The sequence below is a fragment of the Trachemys scripta genome, chromosome 10 (assembly GCF_013100865.1).
Source record: "Trachemys scripta elegans isolate TJP31775 chromosome 10, CAS_Tse_1.0, whole genome shotgun sequence".
Classification (NCBI taxonomy): domain Eukaryota; kingdom Metazoa; phylum Chordata; order Testudines; family Emydidae; genus Trachemys; species Trachemys scripta.
Window position 1 is genome coordinate 42,216,956 of NC_048307.1, and position 23,166 is coordinate 42,240,121.

Here is a 23,166-nt window from a genome sequence, read left to right on the forward strand (position 1 = left end):
ACTTGTGGCACCTTAGAGACTAACAAATTTATTAGAGCATAAGCTTTCGTGGACTACAGCCCACTTCTTCGGATGCATATAGAATGGAACATATATTGAGGAGATCTATATACACACATACAGAGAGCATAAACATATATGTGTGTATATAGATCTCCTCAATATATGTTCCATTCTATATGCATCCGAAGAAGTGGGCTGTAGTCCACGAAAGCTTATGCTCTAATAAATTTGTTAGTCTCTAAGGTGCCACAAGTACTCCTGTTCTTTTTGCGGATACAGACTAACACGGCTGCTACTCTGAAACCTGTAACTAATGACTATCAACTAGGAACAACTATTCAGACAATTATATACAGAAAGGTACTAGAAAAATCACTAGTTTAGCAGAGCCAAGAGCGTGGAGGGACAAAGGGGTTCCGACTCCAGCCATGTGGTGGTAAGAGGGAACCGGAGCAGCGTCAACCCACACAGCCTATTACAGCCTCAGCTGCAAGGGAGGCACATGGCACATGTGCGGGTCAACGGGCACTGCTACGAAAACCTTTTCGCTCCAGCACATGGCACGCATGCACACCCATGTCTGGAATTCATATAGGGACCATCACTCGCAGAAAAATAGTTTTTCTCTAATGCTTTGATACTAGAAGTCAGATGTTCTTGTTGCTAATTCTATAGCAACTGATTGGCATAAAAGGACTAACTTTCAAAAAAATATTAAAGTTTTGACACAACCAAACAAATGAATGTCAGAAGTAAAGCCAACATCATTGTAGATCTGTCTGATTATGCTTGGTTGTTTCAGTGTCACACATTAACACTGATCTCAGATTCTTTTAATACCCAAATGGCCAGACACAATGGGACAAGTTAAGGATGCAGTGTCAATCTTAACTTTGATTTTCTTTGCTTTCTTTAGTTTGTCTCATAGCTTTGATTTTATTTCCACTTCTACATAAAGAAGTTTGAGTCCCCTTGATGATCCTGTAAAATACATAATCAGCTTCTTAACCATCTAAACACACAACACACAGGGTCTCACATAATCCACCTTGCATAGATATGTATCAGCCTGCATATAAATACATAGAAAAAAAGGCACACCAGTCTCCCCAAGTTTCTTCTCCCTGCCCTGGAGTCAAGATCAATAGATGGCATTTGCAGCATACGCTGAAGGTCAACAGATTCTCATGATTTTGGATCAAATGGAAGTAATTCCAAAGAGAAGCAGCTCTCAAAAAGAATAACTTCTCAACAAAACCCTTTACTTTTAAACCAAGCAGGCTCCAGCTTAAGTGCCCGATAACTACCATAACAGCATTTTATGAGGCGAAAAGCATGCTCTCAGACAGGAAGTTCCCATATCAGTTAGGACTTCACAGGTCAATACCAATATATTTTATTCCATCTAGAAACTAACAAGCAACTAGTGCAGATTGAGCACTGGTAATTTGCTCCCAGTAGAATACTCCCTCCAACCAGTAGGCAGCCAAATTTTTGCACCTTCTTAATATGCAATCCCATAAAGAATATTGTCCAATAACAATCTTCAGGTGAGCAATTTTCCTTTGTTAATTTAACATTAAGATTACAGGGAGGAAATAGACAATATGAAATCTGATATTCTGTGACCTAATATTTCACAACAAATTATGTAAATTTTGAGAGGAGGCTTTTAACATGTATTTTATAACCCAATATCCCAGAGGTAAGCACTCTTGAAAGGTAACTTTCTGAACCATTTAACACTATATCATGGCTTGCTTTGTTGTGTTCGTTTTTTTTTTTTTTTTTTTTTTTAAATATATCTATATAAACTCAATGGTTAAAAATAGACCACTAGCCAATTTTCCCCATCTGCTCATTTTCCTTTTCCAGAGCTGGTATGCCAGGACAATACACTTGGGTATAGTTCCACCCTGTCAGAAAACGGAGACAGCATACAAAGATTTTTTGGCAATATCAGACTTTGGGATGTGCTAGTGCTTTAGTTGAGACTCCTAAAGCTTCCTAACAACCATAGATAAATATGCCTTGAACCCTGAACTAGATTTTAACTACCATAAATACATGACTCTACTAATCTGAATAGAGAGGGAACCTGAACCAGCATAGAAGGTTGGAAGTAGCCTGGAAGGCACCTCTCCACATCTAAATGACCTCATCTGAAGAGAGCAGATTTCCATGAAATAGAAGAAGAGTACTGTGTAGCTCGAAAGCTTGGCACTTTCACCAACAGAAGTTGGTCCAATAAAAGATATTACCTCACCCACCTTGCTACTTTATGAAAATTTAAGACAGAGTTCAATGAATATACATTTGAGGGACACTTCTGTCACAGAAAGTTGTGCTTATTACTCTGGACTCCCTAAAGCAGTATACTGACTCTGTGTGCTTGGCTTTATGTACATGTATATTACCATATACACCCGTTCATAAGCCGAATATTTTTGGTAAAAAAATGATGCATCAAAGAGCGGGGGTCGGCTTATAAACGGGTCTACACCAAAATTTGATGATTTTAAACTCAAGGGAATCATTGAACTGAATATCTAATATATTGTCATTTTGTTTACCTGGAGTGTCTGCAGGCACGGAGCCCCTCAGCTCCCTGTGGACACATGGCACATGTGCGGGTCAACGGGCACTGCTATGAAAAGCTTTTAGCTCCGGCACATGCCATGTTCCCAGTCAATGGGAGCTGAGGGGCTCCATGCCTGCAGACACTCCAAGTAAACAAAACATCCCGCGCCTCCAGTGGCTTACCCTGATGCTTGGGAGCCAAAGTTTGCCAACCCCTGAAATATAGGGTCGGCTTATAAAAGGGTCATAGAATCATAGAATATCAGGGTTGGAAGGGACCTCAGGAGGTCATCTAGTCCAAACCCCTGCTCAAAGCAGGACCAATTCCCAACTAAATCATCCCAGCCAGGGCTTTGTCAAGCCTGACCTTAAAAACTTTAAAAACAGTTTTTGCTATTTTTACCTAACCATCTTGGGGGGTCGGCTTATAAATGAATGGACTAATGAATGAGTATATACACTAAGTTTCAGCTTCAGTATTTCTCTCCTTCTAGACAATTTAAAGTGTATTTATGTCTATTTCCAGTCTTAATTATGTCAGCACTAATTAATGGGATCAAAAATCTTAGCACCTGCAAACAGTAAAATGAATTGTAAATGTATTGATTTCCTAAAGGGAAAAAAGTAATTAGTCCAGATTCCAACTATGCAGAATTAGCTTTGGTTTGGTTTGTAAACCAAAACACTCTGTTGCAGAGTCACTTTCCTTTCTTAGGAGGACAAACTAATAAAAGGTAATACCATTAGAGACAAATGTTGTCTATAGAAATGAATTGTCTTTAAAACAGGACTGTTGTTCTCATTTATTATGAAACATGAAAAGCTCTAATATTATGACATAGTTACTATTATAAGATTGGCTAATACTACCATTAAAACATAATGAAATGCAACCTCTGCAGAACAATGTTGTGGGGTTTTTTAAAATTGTTTTTATAAAGGCAGCCGTCATTACTGTGCAACCCACTGTAAATAAATCAGTCATGCTCTATGACAAGATGCAGTATATATGCACCAATCAGGCATTTGGGGGCATTTCTATGTAATGCAGTAGAACAAAGTTCCAATTAAAAATTCATACCTGAAATCCCTTGCGAGACATGGCAAGGATTAAGAGGTGCCAACATTTCACCTAACTTTCTGTGTCCTCTAGAGAACTTACCTTATTTGTATACTTCTTTGCAAAGCTTACATAACTGAAAGTGTGTCTTTAAATATATGTCTCAATGTTATTTCTATTAAAAAAAATAGCATTCATGAGCAACCTTACATGTAAATGGTACGCACACAAAAGAAGAGGAAATAAGGTGAATAAATTGATTTCAGTTTTATATTTTTCCAGTGGGTTACTCTAAGACAGTAACATCTTTACGGATTATGAAAAATACCTGTGACAGTGTCCTTGTCAGGTAAGACCTAGAAGGTAATAAAGGTAGGTCAACTTTCAGTCCTAATAACCTAGAGACTGTTCCCTTTAGGAAAGTTTACGGTGCCAAACGTTTAATATTGTCGTAATCATCTGATGTGTGCAACTGTCTTCAATGTGGTTAATACATATGTATAAAAATTTAATTCCTCATTTGAGCGTTTATGAAATCATGAACAATACAAAGAGTACAAAACAGCATGAGTATAATCATGTGACATTTCTAGGAAACCAACTGAGGTTGTTGGTTTTGGTTTTATTGTAGAAAGAACAAAAAACTGAATCCCTTTTGAAGTCAATGAAGATGGAAGAACAAACTCCATAATATATTCACATACGTGGAGATCAGTTCTTTCTCAAAACTAAACATTCGACATACCTTGAACTGCAAGTTCTGCTTGAGCTTCAATTGTCTCATTCCCATTATCCACAATGCAGGCATATGTCCCAGCATCATCTTCTGTGATATCACTGATCTCCAGGCTCCCTCCCGCCAGTAACAGAAATTTTTCAGAGCTGTGTAAGACAGGACATACAGGTAATATAGCAAACAAACTAATCTGTATGTAGTACTGATAGAAAGAAATATAGAAGGTCTCCAAATGAAACTTCTAAATACACTGAAAAAATAGCTGATTACATCACTTCTGAGGTTGGATTCTTTAACGGTATATTAACATAGAGGGATGGTGTGTTTTTAACTAGACTCGTTACTTAAATATAAGCTTAAATTGAATATACATCCCACACAATATTAATGCATTTTTTGCACTTTCAAGCTTCAAATCTTATGAGTTAAATACAATTCAAGTTATTTTAAAATACTATAATTAAAATTCATGAAAGATATAAGTATTTGATCACTGCCTTCAAAGGATGATTTTCCCAGCACTAAAACCACTCCAGCCATAGCTGGAAAGTGGTTAACTCAAGTGTATTAAAAGCCAAGCTTAGCATCAACATAAGAAATAAATGGTTGTAAATACTCTGTGTAATTGTGTTTTTGTAAAGAAGGCAGCCATTTGAGTTGTATACAAGAGCTTCAAAATAAAACCTGTTCTACCAGGGCTTCCTACACTAAAACTAAACTTACAGATCTAAAATAATGGGAAGACTAAACTTACAAACTCTCCCCCATATGAACATTCAGGGCTGACTTTTATCTTCTTTGGAAAAAATTACCTATCTTCAGATTTTATTATGTAAGCCATGTGAGTGCTTTTTCATGAACAAAACCAACAAAGAACAGTAATTCTAGCCTCCCTCCTTAGGTACCCTCCCATTATATCCTGCTTTCTTGTGTGCCGTTCCTTATATTTAGAAGAATCTTCCGACACTACTCAGTTTTTGCAAAATTTAATTTTAAACAACTGTACACAATACAAGTACACATACATCACTAAAAGTAAAACTGAGAAACAAACAACAAAAGCCTGGTTGACTGGATAAATTCCAAACCATCCCAATGGGAAATAGAAGTATATCAGCTGCCTCTTCTGGAACTGCAGAGCCATATCTTTCTGATAAAATAGTCTTTGACATAGATTAATATAGTAAAATCTGTGTTCACTGGTCTATAGTTATTAATTAGTAATCAATTAGACCAAGCCGATCTTTCTGAGTTTGACCAAGTCAAAAGTCCAAAACTAAAAATACTTTTGTGTACGTTCTAGCCTGTATAATTACACTTTTTTCCTTTATAACTTTATTAAAAGGCAAGTGGACAAAATACAATACTCAACCTACGTACTTCCTCTGTTAAAACATTTTAAATTAGGATTATACCATTGGAAGAGATATGCTAACATGATTACAAGGGTAATTTGTTATTAGACAGAGGCCTTTGGAGCTTTCTTCTATCTTATGTCCAACACAGAGAACAGAAGGACATTTAATTTTTCCCAAGACTGTTCTATCCAGATAATTTACAGGTCTGTACTCCAATTTGTGAACCAACTTTTCTGTTGGATGTGCTGGTTTAAAAAATTAAAAAATAAAGAACATCTTTCAAATTATGTGAAAGGAATAGTTCCGTATGGATAGAAATTAGGAACCAGACTGAGAACAAATGTCCAGGAAGACTTGAAGACAAGACTCTTCTATGGACAATGATTCCAGCTGGATAACCCAAAAAAATCTGAGGTAAAAGTAATTATGAAGATGATATATAAGGGAAAACAACACTTCAGAGAGCTTTAAAAGGTTTTATTTGGTTTTTAAAAAGAGTTTAGGAAATTAGGTTGAGAGTCCATGTTCCAGGAAGGCCACACTGGGAGTCCTAGTATCGTGACCGCCTTGGTGCTTGTGCAAGTGAACAGCACAGCTAGCTGGTTCTACACTAGCTGGGAGGAAGACAGCAGAAACTGTTACCTGCAAGCCCTCTCTCTCGCTCTCTCAAATAAAATAAAATAAAATAAAATCAAGGACAGAAGATTTGGAGTGGGTCTAGGTTGTTGCATAGTCTGCAGCAATAAAACATGGTCCTCCAAAGGTCCACCTGAATGTGAAGGGACATTGCTGAAGATGAACAGTTATCCACCACTCTGTATTTGTGCATTTAATTTTACTTTTATCTTTGTTGAATTTCATTTTGTTGTCTATAGCTCAGTTCTTCAATTTATGAAGATCCCTCTGAATTTTAGCTTTATCTTCCAAAGTGTTTGCAACATGTCTCCTCCCCTCCCCCGATTTGTGTCATCTGGAGCAATGGTCTCAAGTTGCAGTGTGGGAGGTCTAGGCTGGATATTAGGAAAAACTATATTTAACTAGGAGGGTGGCGAAGCTCTGGAATGGGTTACCTAGGGAGGTGGTGGAATCTCCATCCTTAGAGGTTTTTCAGGCCCAGCTTGACAAAGCCCTGGCTGGGATGATTTAGTTGGGGTTGGACTAAATGACCTCCTGAGGTCTCTTCCAATCCTAATCTATGATTCTGTGATCTGCACAAAGATGAGAATCTTTGCCTTTTGGTGTTGATGCTTCATGTCCTTGTCTCTTCTGCTTGTTAGCAGCTGCCACTACCAAGGAGCCTGGGGCAGGATGAGAACACAATTGTTCACATCCCTTAGAGGGGATATAATACCTCCTCTCTCCGCTTATTTTGCTTCAGGAGGCAAGGAGGAGTGTGTCTGCCAGGATGCCTTAACTGCATAATAGCTTTGCAGAGTCACTCTTGTAGGGGCTGCCGATACCAGAACATCCACCAACTTGTGAGACCTTTCAACACAGCTCCTCTGACTGAATATCCAGAACAGAGGATACCTTTCTTAATAGATTTTGATGACCCTGTGGTCCTCTGGTGGTGGCGAATCGCTTGCTACCTCAACAGCCTGACCTGGTGATGAGGAAGAAGATGCAACAGGATTCTGAGGTGGTGGTGTATTGGAGAAGACAGCAGAGTGACTTCTGGCTGCTCAATACCAATCTCGGTATCGGGAACTGGAGAATAATGTCACAGTTGTAGTGCCGCATGGGAGTGACCTTGAGGACAGTGAATGAGAGTTGTGGGGAGATCCTATCAGGAGAAGGGGTGTCCCACAGAGTCCAGAATGTCCACTGACATGGGCATGGGACCCATCCTTGCCCTGGCCATTGCCCCTTGGGAGGAACCCAGTGCTGTGATTGCTGCATGACCCATGCTCTCCAAGTCTCTGATGAAGCATAGGCTTTCCCTCTTGATTGGGACACATATAAACATACCTCCAAGTCTGAAACCTCTGAAAATGGAGGAGCAAAAGTAATTGGATCTGGGGATAGGAAGCTTGAGCCCGGGGACAGTGGTAATGGGGATATCATCGGAGGCTTGCCTCTCAACTGCACTGGCTTTTGTGGAAGTTTGGGAGATAACGGTACCCCGTTCCTGACATGGTGAAGTAGGAGACCCGCAGGCACAGGTATCTACTGTAAGCCTTCCATTACCTTCCATTCCAGAGATATTGCCACCGAGAGTCTAAGCAGGTGCCTTGTGGCTGCACACACCTCTGGAGTGGTTGAAAGTGGCAACGACTGATGACCCTGCTACAAGGATCTTTCAGTGGACAGCCTCAACGGACCGGGCACAGGTTCCAGAGAGCAATCCCTTCTTCTTAGGGAATGTCTGCTCTAGAGAGTATCTCTCCCTCGAATGTCTTGCAGAGTCTCTGCCTCTGCCCGGCTTCAGTACTGACAAATTTAGACTCAGACTCATAGACTTTAAGGTCAGAAGGGACCATTGTGATGATCTAGCACATTACAGGCCACAGAACCTCACCCGCTCCTGAACGTGCTACTGAACCTGAGGAGGGACTGTGCCTTTTCTTTGGCACTGGTGAAAGGGACCAAAAGCCACAGACATCTCCTGTGGGGCATTCCATACTGAAGCTGGTGTGTTTGGGGCATTTTCCATATGTGACAACTCCAATGGATGTCAAAGTGCTGCCTCCATAAGTAAACACTTGATTCTCACCACTCTATCCTTCTTTGAGCAGGGCTTAAGTCCTTTACAAATTTGACACTTGTCATTGATGTGGGATTCTCCCAAACATTTCAGACAGGCTGGGTGTGGGCTACTGACTGGCATAGGCTTCCTGCAAGACTGGCAGACCTTAAACCTCAGTGAGTGAGGCATCATTCCTGTACCAATCCTCTCACTAAATGATAAAAATTAGTCAAAAAAGACCTAAAACTAAAACCTACCGCTATAAACTAGCTAAACTAACTTTAACTAACTAACTAACTTCTACCAATAAAAGGGAATATATACACCTCTACCCCGATATAACGCTGTCCTCAGGAGCCAAAAAATCTTACCGCGTTATAGGTGAAACCGCGTTATATTGAACTTGCTTTGATCCGCCGGAGCGCGCAGCCCCGCCTCCCTGGAGTACTGCTTTACCGTGTTATATCCGAATTCGTGTTATATCGGGGTAGAGGTGTTTATATATATATATATAGTGGCAGAGCTCCGACCTTGTCCCTGTGGGACCCACGCTTCCAGGCGGTTTATACTAGCCTCAGAGGCTCACTGCGACCCTCCACATAGCCCTTCTCTCTCTAGGGCCAGAGTACAGTCTACTGAGCCCTTTTCATCATAAGCCAGCAAGGAGGTTGGTGAGAGAACTCCCACAGTCTCTGTTGTCCCTACGGGCTTATTCATGAACAGTTGAGCCTTCTGTCCTGACAGGGGCCTGTCTTCCTCTCCCAGGAGATGTTTCTGTAGTGGCGGGTTGGGGGGAACCCGGGCCCGCCCTCTACTCTGGGTTCTGGCGCAGGGACCCTAATGGCAGCAGCTGTTGGCAGCCGACCTTTCACTGCCAGAGTTGCTACATTTCCCTGGGCCACTTCCCCACAGCTCCCCCACTTCCCTCTCTTAATGCCTTCTTCACCCTTACCTTAGGGCTCCCTTTCCAGTGGCTTGAGGGTGTCTTCATTACCCAGCCCTTCAGCCGCACTTCCTCTTCCCTGGCTCTCCTCAGTCTGACTGGAGTGAGCCCTTTTATAGTATCAGAGGGGCCTTAATTAGAGTCAGATGTTCACATTAGCTTAACAGCCTCACCTTACTCTTTGCAGGTTAACTGGAGTCAGGTGTTCTCATTAGACTAACGGCTTCAACTGACTCTTTGCAGGCTAATTGGAGTCATGTGTCCACCCTAGCCTGGAGCAGCCCCTGCTCTGGTCAGTCAGGGAACAGAAAACTGCTTATCCAGTGGCCAATATATCTGCCTTCTACTACTCTGCTGTACCCCACTGGCCTGGGTCTATCACAATATATATATAAAAGTGAGGGAAGCACTTGTCACAACAAGTCTGAAATTACTCCAACCACTGCCTCTGGCGGTAAGAAGGAACTGAGGGAGGTCAGGGTGGCTCTTCTTTCTTATACCTGCATGATAGCTGGGCGTGTTTGGGCTGCCCTGATAGGTACTGATGAGGGAAGAAGTTCTCCAATTGCTATGCACAGGGTGTACACATACCTACAGTGGAACAGACATAGGCAAGCATTCAAAGAACACACTTTTAAAATGAATTGGGGGGGGGGTTGTGCAGGTATACGAAAACCCCCAAACTCCACAAGACTTGTGATAAAATCATGAGAGTTGGCAACACTGCTATCAACAGCTCAGAATTCAGTAAACTCAAAACCATTTTATATCAAAACACTCAAAGGCACTTCTCAGTGAGAGCTATATGATGCCCTATTCACCTTTCTATCTACACCCATTTTGATCGTAGAGCTGTTAAAAATGGTCAGAAACATTATTATATTTTATAATACGTATTTTGCTCCTACTCTCCTTGTATTCTAAAATAGATTAACTAGTTTTACTCATATTTTGCAATAAAATTCATCTTTGGGGAGAAGCCAAAAATGAAAATTTCAGCCTGACAAGTAGAACTTTCAGAATGCTGTTAAGTAGTACCACTGCTTAAATGTAGTAGATACTACCATTCCTGCCAATAATATTGATTCACTTTTCTAGCTGGACTTCTTACTGCATACTGTGTTTGGCTGAAAGAATAAATTAAAGTCTGAAAAACAAGTTATATTCTTAGATCAAAACAAAACAAAAAGATTATATGGGGATGCCTTTTCTACAAGTTAGATTTGAACAGCAGTTCTGTGCTGCAGCAGCAGCACACCTTTTTCTATTCTGACTTTTGAAATAGGCATTTCATCATGAATCATTTAAACTCTCAATCAACAGATCTTTCTGGGTGCGTGGTGTGTGCTCAACACAAAAATACCCTTCTTGTGAAAAATACCCCCTTCTTTTCCTCAATATCCCATTTCTCTTATTTTTCTTTACTGAAACTGCTTTGGCTCGAGTTAGCTTTCTGAGAGATTAAAATATTAAATATAAAGCAAGCACTGGTTTGGTTCGTAGATATGCCAAAAGGTACATTACCACATTAAACAGCAAGACTGCTTGCAGTTATATATGTGGTTGCCATTCTTAAACTCAAACTCACACTGATGGAAAGGGATGAAAAATGTTTAAAAAAAAAACAGAAAAAAATTACCCCAGTTCATGATACACAATACCATGTTTTTATTGAATAGAACCTTGCTAGAAGAATGCATTTTCTGGATGCTGAATTTAAATATCACATTTCCATAGTTGAACAAACATAGGAAAAGCTGGTAGCAATCCTCACATTTAGTTAGCCCAATACTTTCCGCTATAAAGTATGCTTGTAATCTTTTCTACAGACGCTATAACAGCTATATTATTTGCAAAAGGACTTTAAAATCCTGCAGAGAGAAAGCCCACAGGGTAGAAAAGTATCTTTTCTTTGTCCCCTGAACTTGCATTTGGGTTTAGCTAAATTATAAATTGTTAAAAATTGCCATTTTCTCTCACTTGTGTTCCTCAAGAGAATTTTGGCAGCATGCCAACATAATAACAGAATGTGAATATCCTGGATTGCTGGGCCCCATGCAGCCACCAAAGCAACAGCAGCGCCACCTCCAAACACTATGCTGGAAACATGTGGGCACTGTTAGAGCAGTTGCAGTAGTGGTAAAGGGGGAGAGATTTGAATGAACTACTCAACCTTGGACCTAGCATAGAGCACCAGAAACGCCTTTAGCATAAAAAACTTCTCCTGATGCCAGCTAATATAGTTAATTCTGTTTTTGAAGTTTTTCTGTTGTAATATAGCCACCCGCAGGTCTGTCACTGAATGACCAGACAGGTTAAAGTGTTCTCCCACTGGTTTTTGAGTATTTTGATTCCTGATGTCAGATTTGTGTCCATTAATTCTTTTGCGTAGAGACTGTCCGGTTTGGCCAAACAGACTCCAACGAGAGACTGCTGAGCTGGAATTGATATGCAAACTAGACACAATCAACTCCGGTTTGAATAAGGACTGGGAATGGCTGAGCCATTACAAACATTGAATCTATCTCCCCTTGTAAGTATGCTCACACTTCTTATCAAACTGTCTGTACTGGGCTATCTTGATTATCACTTCAAAAGTTTTTTTTTTTTCTCTTAATTAATTGGCCTCTCAGAGTTGGTAAGACAACTCCCACCTGTTTATGCTCTCTGTATGTGTGTATATATATCTCCTCAATATATGTTCCATTCTATATGCATCCGAAGAAGTGGGCTGTAGTCCACGAAAGCTTATGCTCTAATAAATTTGTTAGTCTCTAAGGTGCCACAAGTACTCCTGTTCTTCTTTTTGCGGATACAGACTAACACGGCTGCTACTCCGAAACTTGGAAGTTAGGAAAAGCTACATTGTGCATACACATAACAAAACAGTTTTTAATTACAAGACCACGTTCTATTTTTCCTCAGGACCTCTGCCTCGTACACAGGTTGGACATACAAGGAGGCAGGATTAAGTTTCTATGGGCAACTGGATTTAAGAGGCCATTATTGTTTATAAAAAGGTATTTTGGCATGGTGCACAAAATGAATAGTCCATCCCTTTGACAACTGAGAAAGACTCCTCTGTAACTTCAGTGTGCTGAGGAGTTTGGCTATAATCTTTCTAATAGCGAATATTTTGCTAGATAATCATTTACAAGGGATTATTCATTGCCTTTTGTCATGTGACGTGGTTAATTAGTTACATTTCTTTAAAAGATCTGTTTAATTAAGCACTTACTCTTGAAAGGGCAGCTTTCAGTTAACTATAATTTACAGTATTGCATTTCCTTTCATCCATTTCTCACACAAAGCACCAATGCTTCCTTCTACCCCTCTCTAGCTATGACAGATCACGTAGCTAAACATAAGAGTACAAGCTTTAAAATAGGGTTTCTCAACCTATGGATCATGACCGAAAATTAGCTCACCGGAATGTGTCAAAGGGTCTCAGGGTTGGCTGGGCTCAGTTGCAACCTGGTGCATGGGGTCACAGTGGTGCTCAGGTTTGGCACAGCCATCCCTCCATCATGACGACAGGGGGTTGGGTGGGCCAAATCTGAGTGAGTAGCACTGTGACCCCATGCACCAGGTTGCAATGCCACTCAAAAACAATTACCCTGGAAATCAAAATGCCCAAAGTGGGATGCTGAGCCCAATCAGCCCCCCCTGAGACAGAAGCCAAGAGGAAGTGGGCTGTGTCATGTTCTCCAGTAAGTACTGCTCCCCTGATATACTCCCCACCCCTCACAGCTGCCCAACATCCCATCTTCCACACCCTATCTTGCGTTCCAGCCTAGACTCCCTAATGTACTTCTCCCCCACAGCCAGGCAACTCCCGTTCTGTCAAACTACCCATCCAAGTCTCTAACCCCCAAATCTTCTCCCACGAGAACCCAGCCCCTTCTGTCCCTCAACTTCTTCCCCCAGAACTGCAAATCCCCTCCACCCCTTTTATCCTCTGCCCTCATGGACCAAGGAAAGGAGAGCTGGTCTTCTAAAAGCATGACTTGCATCACTCATTGCTGAATCTATGAGGCAGTGTTGCACGTCACTTCTTGCAGACAGTGATTGGTAAATCTCATGGCAATGTCACTACATGTTGGGGTAACAAATGTGCTTGGAGTCTTACTCTTGTATGAGTTAGCCAGGATTTTTAAAATAATATTTCAGTGGAGGTTTTGAAAGGAATTAGTTTGGCAAATATTTTATCATGGGGAGCTAATTTCACAATTTCCTACGTGCATCACATAGCTTTGCTTCAAATAATAATTCAATGAAATTGTTTAAACCTGCAAAGACTGACACCATTAAAATTTACTCATGCTGGAATATGACATATTTCATTACTTTAAATCCTGTTGAAATCTTTGACAAACATCCATCAAACCAACTACATCCACTACATCTGGCACATATTATAAATATTCTTTCCAGAAGGCGCAGTCCACTGAATTGCTAAGAATATGCTTTCTTAGAATTATAGATTCTAACTGAACATATAGCTTGAGAGGACAATTTCTTTAATTCTATAAAAAGCACAGGAGTACTTGTGGCACCTTAGAGACTAACAAATTTAATAGAGCATAAGCTTTCATGGGCTACAGCCCACTTCTTTGGATGCATAGAATGGAACATATATTGAGGAGATATATATACACACATACAGAGAGCATAAACAGGTGGGAGTTGTCTTACCAACTCTGAGAGGCCAATTAAATATGAGAAAAAAACCTTTGAAGTGATAATCAAGATAGCCCAGTACAGACAGTTTGATAAGAAGTGTGAGAATACTTACAAGGGGAGATAGATTCAATGTTTGTAATGGCTCAGCCATTCCCAGTCCTTATTCAAGCCTCAGTTGATTGTATCTAGTTTGTATATCAATTCCAGCTCAGCAGTCTCTCGTTGGAGTCTGTTTTTGAAACTTTTCTGTTGTAAAATAGCCACCCACAGGTCTGGCATTGAATGACCAGACAGGTTAAAGTGTTCTCCCACTGGTTTTTGAGTATTATGATTCCTGATGTCAGATTTGTGTCCATTAATTCTTTTGCTTAGAGACTGTCCGGTTTGGCCAAAGAATTAATTAACACGGCTGCTACTCTGAAACCTTTAATTCTATAAAGGGTGATTTGCCACAATTGAAAAACAGAATGTAAAATGGTTATGTTATCAAAAAGCAATGACTCGAGTGGTAAGAAAAGGGCACTGTTAAAGCTAACGCTACAGCACGATTAAAGAAAAACAGCTTTATTTTCTGCCTTTAATATTTCCTCTTGTTTTCAGCTCCACTTTACTGCTATTCATTCCTGAAACTATCAAGTCTTTTACTGGAAATCAAACCAATCAGAAACCCCCAGTATTCCATACACTTTACAGGGTTCACAGGAAGGAGACCTCCCTCTCCCAAATACTTCATATCCACTTTTTGGGGACCAGATCCCACCCTTTCCTCATTTTTTTTTAACATGAACTTTAACTTCTTTTTTTAAAGAGGTCTCAATGTACACAAAAAATCTGTCCAGACCTTAATTAGCAAGTTTATGTTTGTGAGCATGGTCATAAGGGGAGAAGTATTATAGTTAGCAAAAACAAGCTATTTAAGAATTTACCAATAGCTCTGAGTGACTCAGTAAGCAGGGTAACAGATTTTTTTTTTAAATCAGATTTTACTTAAACTCGATTTTTTGAATTTCAAATATATTTTCTTTAAAAATAAATCTATTTAAGATTAAATTTGAAGTTATGACACACTATATTAAGGCCTATGCTTAGTATACAATACTTAATTTACAATAATTTAAATTAAATTAAACAATATATTAAAGTACATGTATGCTTCCAAAATTTTAAGTAAAGTCAAACCACTGAACTGGTGAAGTCACTAGCTGAGCACCTGGAACCAGAGTTTGCTGAGATGCTACACCACCTTTTGACAGTCTGCAGATATAGAGAATATTTACTTCATTTTAGTTTATTCAGTTAGTTCAGTTCACTGACTGGCTCATTCAGAGTTGAGAAACCAACAAGGAGTCAAAAAAGGAAAGCTTATTTTCCTTTACCAATCGATGAATAAAAATGAAATATGAGGATGAGTTCTACTTCTAAAATCTTCAAGGACATGGTGACTAGAAACAATCAGCTGAATATATTAACTACAGATTATTCTTTCTTTGTTTAATAAATAAGAGTTTTAAATACGAAACATATTTTGATAAACTTATTTTGTTTTTATGTATCCAGCACATTTAAGGTATTTTTTTTTAATTTAACTAATATAAAACTATTTAAAATGCTAGTTTTGTGCATTTTTAATTGAATTAAAATTTGCATCCAAATGCAGGTTAACACAAATCAAATATAAAATTAATCATCAACTAATAAATAAGAAATGCATCACTGACCATTTTCTAACAAAATAAAAATAAACTAAGAAGTTGAATAAATGTATATTAAGCTATATAATTGTTTCAGTAAGTTTATAGATACAGCATATGCTCCTGGGTAGCAAAAAGAAATACCAAATTTTAATAGTTACCAACTAATATGAATCTTTCTTCAGGAAAATAACTAAAAAGTATAATTGCAAAACAAGATTAAAATAGATGATTTAAGTCAAGATTTCCTGCTTGCTGATTCAAATCATCATTAAAAAAAATCAAAGAATTAAATCACTTTAATTTAAATCAAATTCACCCTGCTTTATACAAAGGACAAAAATCCTTTTAAAAATGTAGAATTTTGAATCAGAATTGCTATTCTAACATAGAATCATAGAAGATTAGGGTTGGAAGAGACCTCAACATGCTGGATTATGCGCTGGAATGAAACAGGAAAGAAAATAGAATGAGTGTTCAGGTGTCTTGTATATGAATACTAGGATTTTTTACAACTTGGCTGGGAAACAGAAGGCTATGAAAAATACTGCAATGAGAAAAAGGTATTCCTTAATAGACTTTGCATAAGGAGATAAGTGTGTAATTGTGCAGAATAGATTAATTTTTTTAAAGTGGAATTTATATCCAAAATTTACATCAAGGGAAAACAAGGTACTAACTAACCTAGTAAATCATCTATGGAAGCTTCGGTTTCAGAATGGTAGCCATTTGATCATACAGCAGGATTTACTGCAAGTTAGAGAAGAACGCCAATTTTCACTAAATCTGCTCAAACAATACTATGGTGAATAGTGAGGCAGAGGGAGCTGGAAAGCTTTTTGGGTTCTGCAGAAAGAATCATCTATCCTTTCAAATGTTGTGTCACACGTACAGCAGTCTTAAAAGAATGCATCAAATTCTACAGAAAAGAACTGTTACTTACCCTACCCGTAACTAGAGTTCTGCGAGATGTGTGATCCCTGTGTCTTTGCTCACCCGCCAGGAGAATGATGTCAGAACACTGTGGAGAACTGAGACTTGTTTCTCCATGTTGTCTCTGCTCAGAGCATAGACTGTCCATAACCATGCCTGGAGGCACTGGAGATGGAGCTTTGTGAAGAGTGTTCACATGGTCTGGAAGGACCTGATGAGATCAAACTGTAATCTGAGAACTCAGCTGAAGCTGAGCTATGAGGTCCCTCATCGCATGGACTGTCTTCATGTAAGTCTGAGTTCTTGTAGAAATTTGTCAACTCACAGTTTGTTATAATTAATAAAATCACATTTAGAAATAAAAGCCTGACAATTTGTAATGTGAAATTGTACACTAGTGGAGGAGATCTAATCTTTTGGCACCTTTGTCTAAAGGAGTAGACCCAGGCTGGTGCAGTCTGTTGCATCTGGTGATAGCTTGAACCATCAGAGGTGGGGTGACAAAACAAATATTCTTCCCCTTTAGATGGTACAAAGTACTTTTTATTGATCGTTTCGGGGAGAGGGCCAGAGTATGCCAGACCATCCTGGTGGGCTCCAATATAGTTTTCTTGATCAGAAGCACCATCTTGTTAGGCCCAGCAGTCTGAAGGAGGTCCAACAACTTGTGAGTGGGGCCCTGGACTTCCTCCAGGGGAATCTGGAGTGACTCCACAATACTCCTCAGGAGGTCCTTCAGCTGCTTGTAGTTCATAGATTCATAGATTCTAGGACTGGAAGGGACCTCGAAAGGTCATCGAGTCCAGTCCCCTGCCCGCATGGCAGGACCAAATACTGTCTAGACCATCCCTGATAGACATTTATCTAACCTACTCTTAAATATCTCCAGAGATGGAGATTCCACAACCTCCCTAGGCAATTTATTCCAGTGTTTAACCACCCTGACAGTTAGGAACTTTTTCCTAATGTCCAACCTAGACCTCCCTTGCTGCAGTTTAAGCCCATTGCTTCTTGTTCTATCCTTAGAGGCTAAAGGTGAACAAGTTTTCTCCCTCCTCCTTATGACACCCTTTTAGATACCTGAAAACTGCTATCATGTCCCCTCTCAGTCTTCTCTTTTCCAAACTAAACAAACCCAATTCTTTCAGCCTTTCTTCATAGGTCATGTTCTCAAGACCTTTAATCATTCTTGTTGCTCTTCTCTGGACCCTTTCCAATTTCTCCACATCTTTCTTGAAATGTGGTGCCTAGAACTGGACACAATACTCCAGCTGAGGCCTAACCAGAGCAGAGTAGAGTGGAAGAATGACTTCTCGTGTCTTGCTCACAACACACCTGTTAATACATCCCAGAATCATGTTTGCTTTTTTTGCAACAGCATCATACTGTTGACTCATATTTAGCTTGAGGTCCACTATAACCCCTAAATCCCTTTCTGCCGTACTCCTTCCTAGACAGTCTCTTCCCATTCTGTATGTGTGAAACTGATTTTTTTTTCCTAAGTGGAGCACTTTGCATTTGTCTTTGTTAAACTTCATCCTGTTTAACTCAGACCATTTCTCCAATTTGTCCAGATCATTTTGAATTATGACTCTGTCCTCCAAAGCAGCTGCAATCCCTCCCAGTTTGGTATCATCCGCAAACTTAATAAGCGTACTTTCTATGCCAATATCTAAGTCGTTAATGAAGATATTGAACAGAGCCGGTCCCAAAACAGACCCCTGCGGAACCCCACTCGTTATGCCTTTGCAGCAGGATTGGGAACCATTAATAACAACTCTCTGAGTACAGTTATCCAGCCAGTTATGCACCCACCTTATAGTAGCCCCATCTAAATTGTATTTGGCTAGTTTATCGATAAGAATATCATGCGAAACCGTATCAAATGCCTTACTAAAATCTAGGTATACCACATCCACAGCTTCTCCCTTATCCACAAGACTCGTTATCCTATCGAAGAAAGCTATCAGATTGGTTTGACATGATTTGTTCTTTACAAATCCATGCTGGCTGTTCCCTATCACCTTACTACCTTCCAAGTGTTTGCAGATGATTTCCTTAATTACTTGCTCCATTATCTTCCCTGGCACAGAAGTTAAACTAACTGGTCTGTAGTTTCCTGGGTTGTTTTTATTTCACTTTTTATAGATGGGCATTATATTTGCCCTTTTCCAGTCTTCTGGAATCTCTCCCGTCTCCCATGATTTTCCAAAGATAATAGCTAGAGGCTCAGATACCTCCTCTATTAGCTCCTTGAGTATTCTAGGATGCATTTCATCAGGCCCTGGTGACTTGCAGGCATCTAACTTTTCTAAGTGATTTTTAACTTGTTCTTTTTTAATTTTATCTGCTAAACCTACCCCCTTCCCATTAGCATTCACTATGTTAGGCATTCCTTCAGACTTCTCGGTGAAGACCGAAACAAAGAAGTCATTAAGCATCTCTGCCATTTCCAAGTTTCCTGTTACTGTTTCTCCCTCTTCACTAAGCAGTGGGCCTACCCTGTCTTTGGTCTTCCTCTTGCTTCTAATGTATTGATAAAAAGTCTTCTTGTTTCCCTTTATTCCCGTAGCTAGTTTGAGTTCATTTTGTGCCTTTGCCTTTCTAATCTTGCCCATGCATTCCTGTGTTGTTTGCCTATGTTCATCCTTTGTAATCTGTCCTAGTTTCCATTTTTTATATGACTCCTTTTTATTTTTTAAATCATGCAAGATCTCGTGGTTAAGCCAAGGTGGTCTTTTGCCACATTTTCTATCTTTCCTAACCAGCGGAATAGCTTGCTTTTGGGCCCTTAATAGTGTTCCTTTGAAAAACTGCCAACTCTCCTCAGTTGTTTTTCCCCTCAGTCTTGATTCCCATGGGATCTTACCTATCAGCTCTCTGAGCTTACCAAAATCTGCCTTCCTGAAATCCATTGTCTCTATTTTGCTGTTCTCCCTTCTACCCTTCCTTAGAATTGCAAACTCTATGATTTCATGATCACTTTCACCCAAGCTGCCTTCTACTTTCAAATTCTCAACGAGTTCCTCCCTATTTGTTAATATCAAGTCTAGAACAGCTTCCCCCCTAGTAGCTTTTTCAACCTTCTAAAATAAAAAGTTGTCTGCAATGCAGTCCAAGAATTTGTGGGATAGTCTGTGCCCTGTTGTGTTATTTTCCCAACATATATCTGGATAGTTGAAGTCCCCCATCACCACCAAATCTTGGGCTTTGGATGATTTTGTTATTTGTTTTAAAAAAGCCTCATCCACCTCTTCCATCTGGTTAGGTGGCCTGTAGTAGACTCCTAGCATGACATCACCCTTGTTTCTTACCCCTTTTAGCCTAACCCAGAAACGCTCAATACTTCTATCTCCTATGTCCATCTCTACCTCAGTCCAAGTGTGTACATTTTTAATATATAAGGCAACACCTCCTCCCTTTTTCCCCTGTCTATCCCTCCTGAGCAAGCTGTATCCATCCACACCAACATTCCAATCATGTGTATTATCCCACCAAGTTTCAGTGATGCCAACAATGTCATAGTTGTATTTATTTATTAGCACTTCCAGTTCTTCCTGCTTATTACAGTTGTTGGGTGACAATGGCAAGGCCAGTGACATCACCTCATCAGGTGATGAGGATGAAAGTGCTGCAGGAGGATTAACTGGGTTTGTCTTATTGGGTTGATCATTCTCCTCATAATTCTCTTGAGTGGGCTGCAGTTCCTCCCTAAGCGGCAACCTCTGTCTGGACTCCCACTCAGATCCTTTGAAACTGGGACGTCTGAAATAAGAATCCCAAGAACCCCAAAAGAGCCAGTGAGTGAAATCGTAAGGCTAAGGGTGAGGGTACCACTGGTCCTGAACCCTGTAGTATGCTCTTTGGCAGCATGAGGGTGCCTAGAGAGGGTGCCCTGTCACAGTTAATGTTATGCCTCAGAGCAGGCAGAGGAACTACTGTCTCAGCCTCCAGTTCGCTTGAGGAGTAGGACTCTTCAGATTCCACCAGCAGAGACAATGGAACCATGCATTTTGTGATACCTTGCCTGGTGGACAGTACCAGCAAATGGTGCACCAATGGTATGGGTATCGCTTTCGAAACCACTGGTTCCACAAGTATTAGTGACTCTGGATAGAAATATAGGCCAAGTTTTCCACGATCTGGGTCTCGCAGGTGGGGAGCAGAATGGGCTTCTGCCTTTTGGTAGAGCCAACTGTGCCTATTTCAATCAGTGAATGTCAGCATTGCCAAGTCCTTCTTCCCACTGTGCTGTATCGGTGCAGCCAGCAATTGTTACCTTGTCTCCCTTGCTAACACTGGGGTCATTCCTGCCCCTCCTGTGGCTGGCTGTTTCAGGATGCTCTTGGCCCTTGGTACCAGTAGTTCAGACCCACGTACCTCGCGAGCTCCTGACACACCCATACTGAGGTGTGGAATCTCATTTGTTTGGGAAGATTTAGGGAGGAGATTTTTCCTGTTTCTTATGGGGGTATTTGTCCTTATGCTTCTCCCGTCACTTGCTAGTGTCCTTAGGCATGGTGTCTGCCAAACCAGAGCCAGGGAGCATCTTGTGGGGGCAGATTACTTGGGGGTAGACTGGGGCCTCATTGTCCACTTCATTAAGTGTGTTTGGAGCCAGAACTCACAGGATTGCTGATTCTCTAGTGCATGGTGAGTGATGGACTGGGAACCCCTACACCCTGAAACACTATCTACACCAGGGGTAGGCAACCTATGGCACACGAGCTGATTTTCAGTGGCACTCACGCTGCCCAGGTCCTGGCCACCAGTCTGTGGGGCTCTGCATTTGAATTTAATTTTAAATGAAGCTTCTTAAACATTTTAAAAACCTTATTTACTTTACATGCAACAATAGTTTAGTTATATATTATAGACTTATAGAAAGACACTTTCTAAAAATGTTAAAATGTATTACTGGCACGTGAAACCTTAAATTAGAGTGAATAAATGAAGACTCGGCACACCAAATCTGAAAGGTTGCCGACCCCTGATCTACACTAAGGAACTCCTAAATTCATAAAATACAATGATCCGACCATAAACTATTTCCAGAAAAAAAGCTAGACTCGAACAGGAACAGCTAGTAAAATTGCAGGGGTTCCATCTCAAATCACAAGCAGCAAAAAGGAACTAGAGAAGCAGGCTATAAATGTCACCCCTTATGTTCTTGATTCAGAGCACAAGGAGGCAGCGGGCACAGGCACATGAAGCGTACATGCACTCACATTGGAAGACACTCATCACTCAAAGGAGAACTGTGTTCTATGAAAAACGAATCAAGAACTCATGTTCTGCAGAGTGAGGCAAATCAAATTTTCCTCTTTATTATCCCTCAAAATAAACTTTATGTTAACAACCATACTTCTCTAAGGAAAAAGCCATAACACAAATGGAATCAACTTTAGCCAGCAACAGCCAAATACCTCTCTCGTCCCCTAGCAGTCCCCTAGAGACTTTGTAGTATAATATGTTAAAAAAGGCTTTTAGGGCCCAACCCCTTATTTATTCCCTCTTTTTTGTGAACATTTATTTTGAGCTTTAAAGGAAAAAGAAATATTCCTCTTAACTGTCTCTCTCAGAGACTAGATGTCCACTGATGTAGTATCCATTAACTCATAAAAGTGTATGGAGTTATCAGGGGCTATCAGGTCACTGGGGGTATGCCTACACTGCAATAAAACATCCGCAGCTCTCCCATGTCAGCTGACTTGGGCTTCAGGGCTATAAAACTGCAGTGTAGATGTCTGGACTCAGGCTGGTGTCTGGGTTATGGGACCAATGCCACCTCCACGTTCTCCACGGGGTCCCAAGCCCGGAGGTCTACAGTGCAATTTTATTGTCCCACAGCCTGAGTTCTGTGAGCCCAAGACAGCTGACAAGGGCCAGCCATAGGTGTTTTATTGCAGTGTAGACATACCCTGGGAGGCTGGCTTGAAAAGACCCACACACCCACTTACATTCTAGATAACTGGCCTTTAAATCTAGAAAAAGACGTGCAATACTCAGCCCTAAATCAATGAATCAAGGTTGTATAATGAAGGATACTTGTCTGTAGGATCTCAGCCTCATTTGTTGCAGAGGTTGTAAAATATATAGCGATTCAGGCAGGAGATTACAGGAGGAGAAAGGATGATCTCACCGGTAAGGTAGTTGAATTCTGCCACGGAGAATTGGATTCTATCCCTGCCTCTGTCACAGAGTCCCTGTGTGATGCCTGGCAAATTGCTTAAACCAAACTTTAATGCGTGGTCACTAATAGTATGCTCCTATGTTTCTGGATGCTCAAATTGAGGCCTTGGGATCTGAACTGATGAAGGGCTGAACACTTACAGCTGCAACTGAAGTCAATGGGAGCGGGGTTTTGAATATATAAAGTGCTATATAATGCTATGTACACTGAAAAATCTAGTCCAAGGCATCTCAAATTGGACACCAAATTTAAGATACTTTCAACCTTGATTTCTGTGCCTCAGTTTCTCATCTGTAAAAC

General features: G+C 40.4%; 1 protein-coding gene across 10 annotated transcripts in view; it reads right to left on the minus strand.

The window, feature by feature from the left end:
* The window catches only part of NEO1 (neogenin 1), a 535,617-nt gene that overhangs the window by 221,715 nt on the left and 290,736 nt on the right, over positions 1-23,166 (minus strand). For all 10 annotated transcript variants that reach the window (XM_034783480.1, XM_034783479.1, XM_034783474.1 and 7 more), the window contains exon 5: positions 4,389-4,525. In XM_034783480.1, coding sequence (XP_034639371.1) covers positions 4,389-4,525 — 137 coding nt within the window. The remainder of the gene's footprint in view (positions 1-4,388; positions 4,526-23,166) is intronic.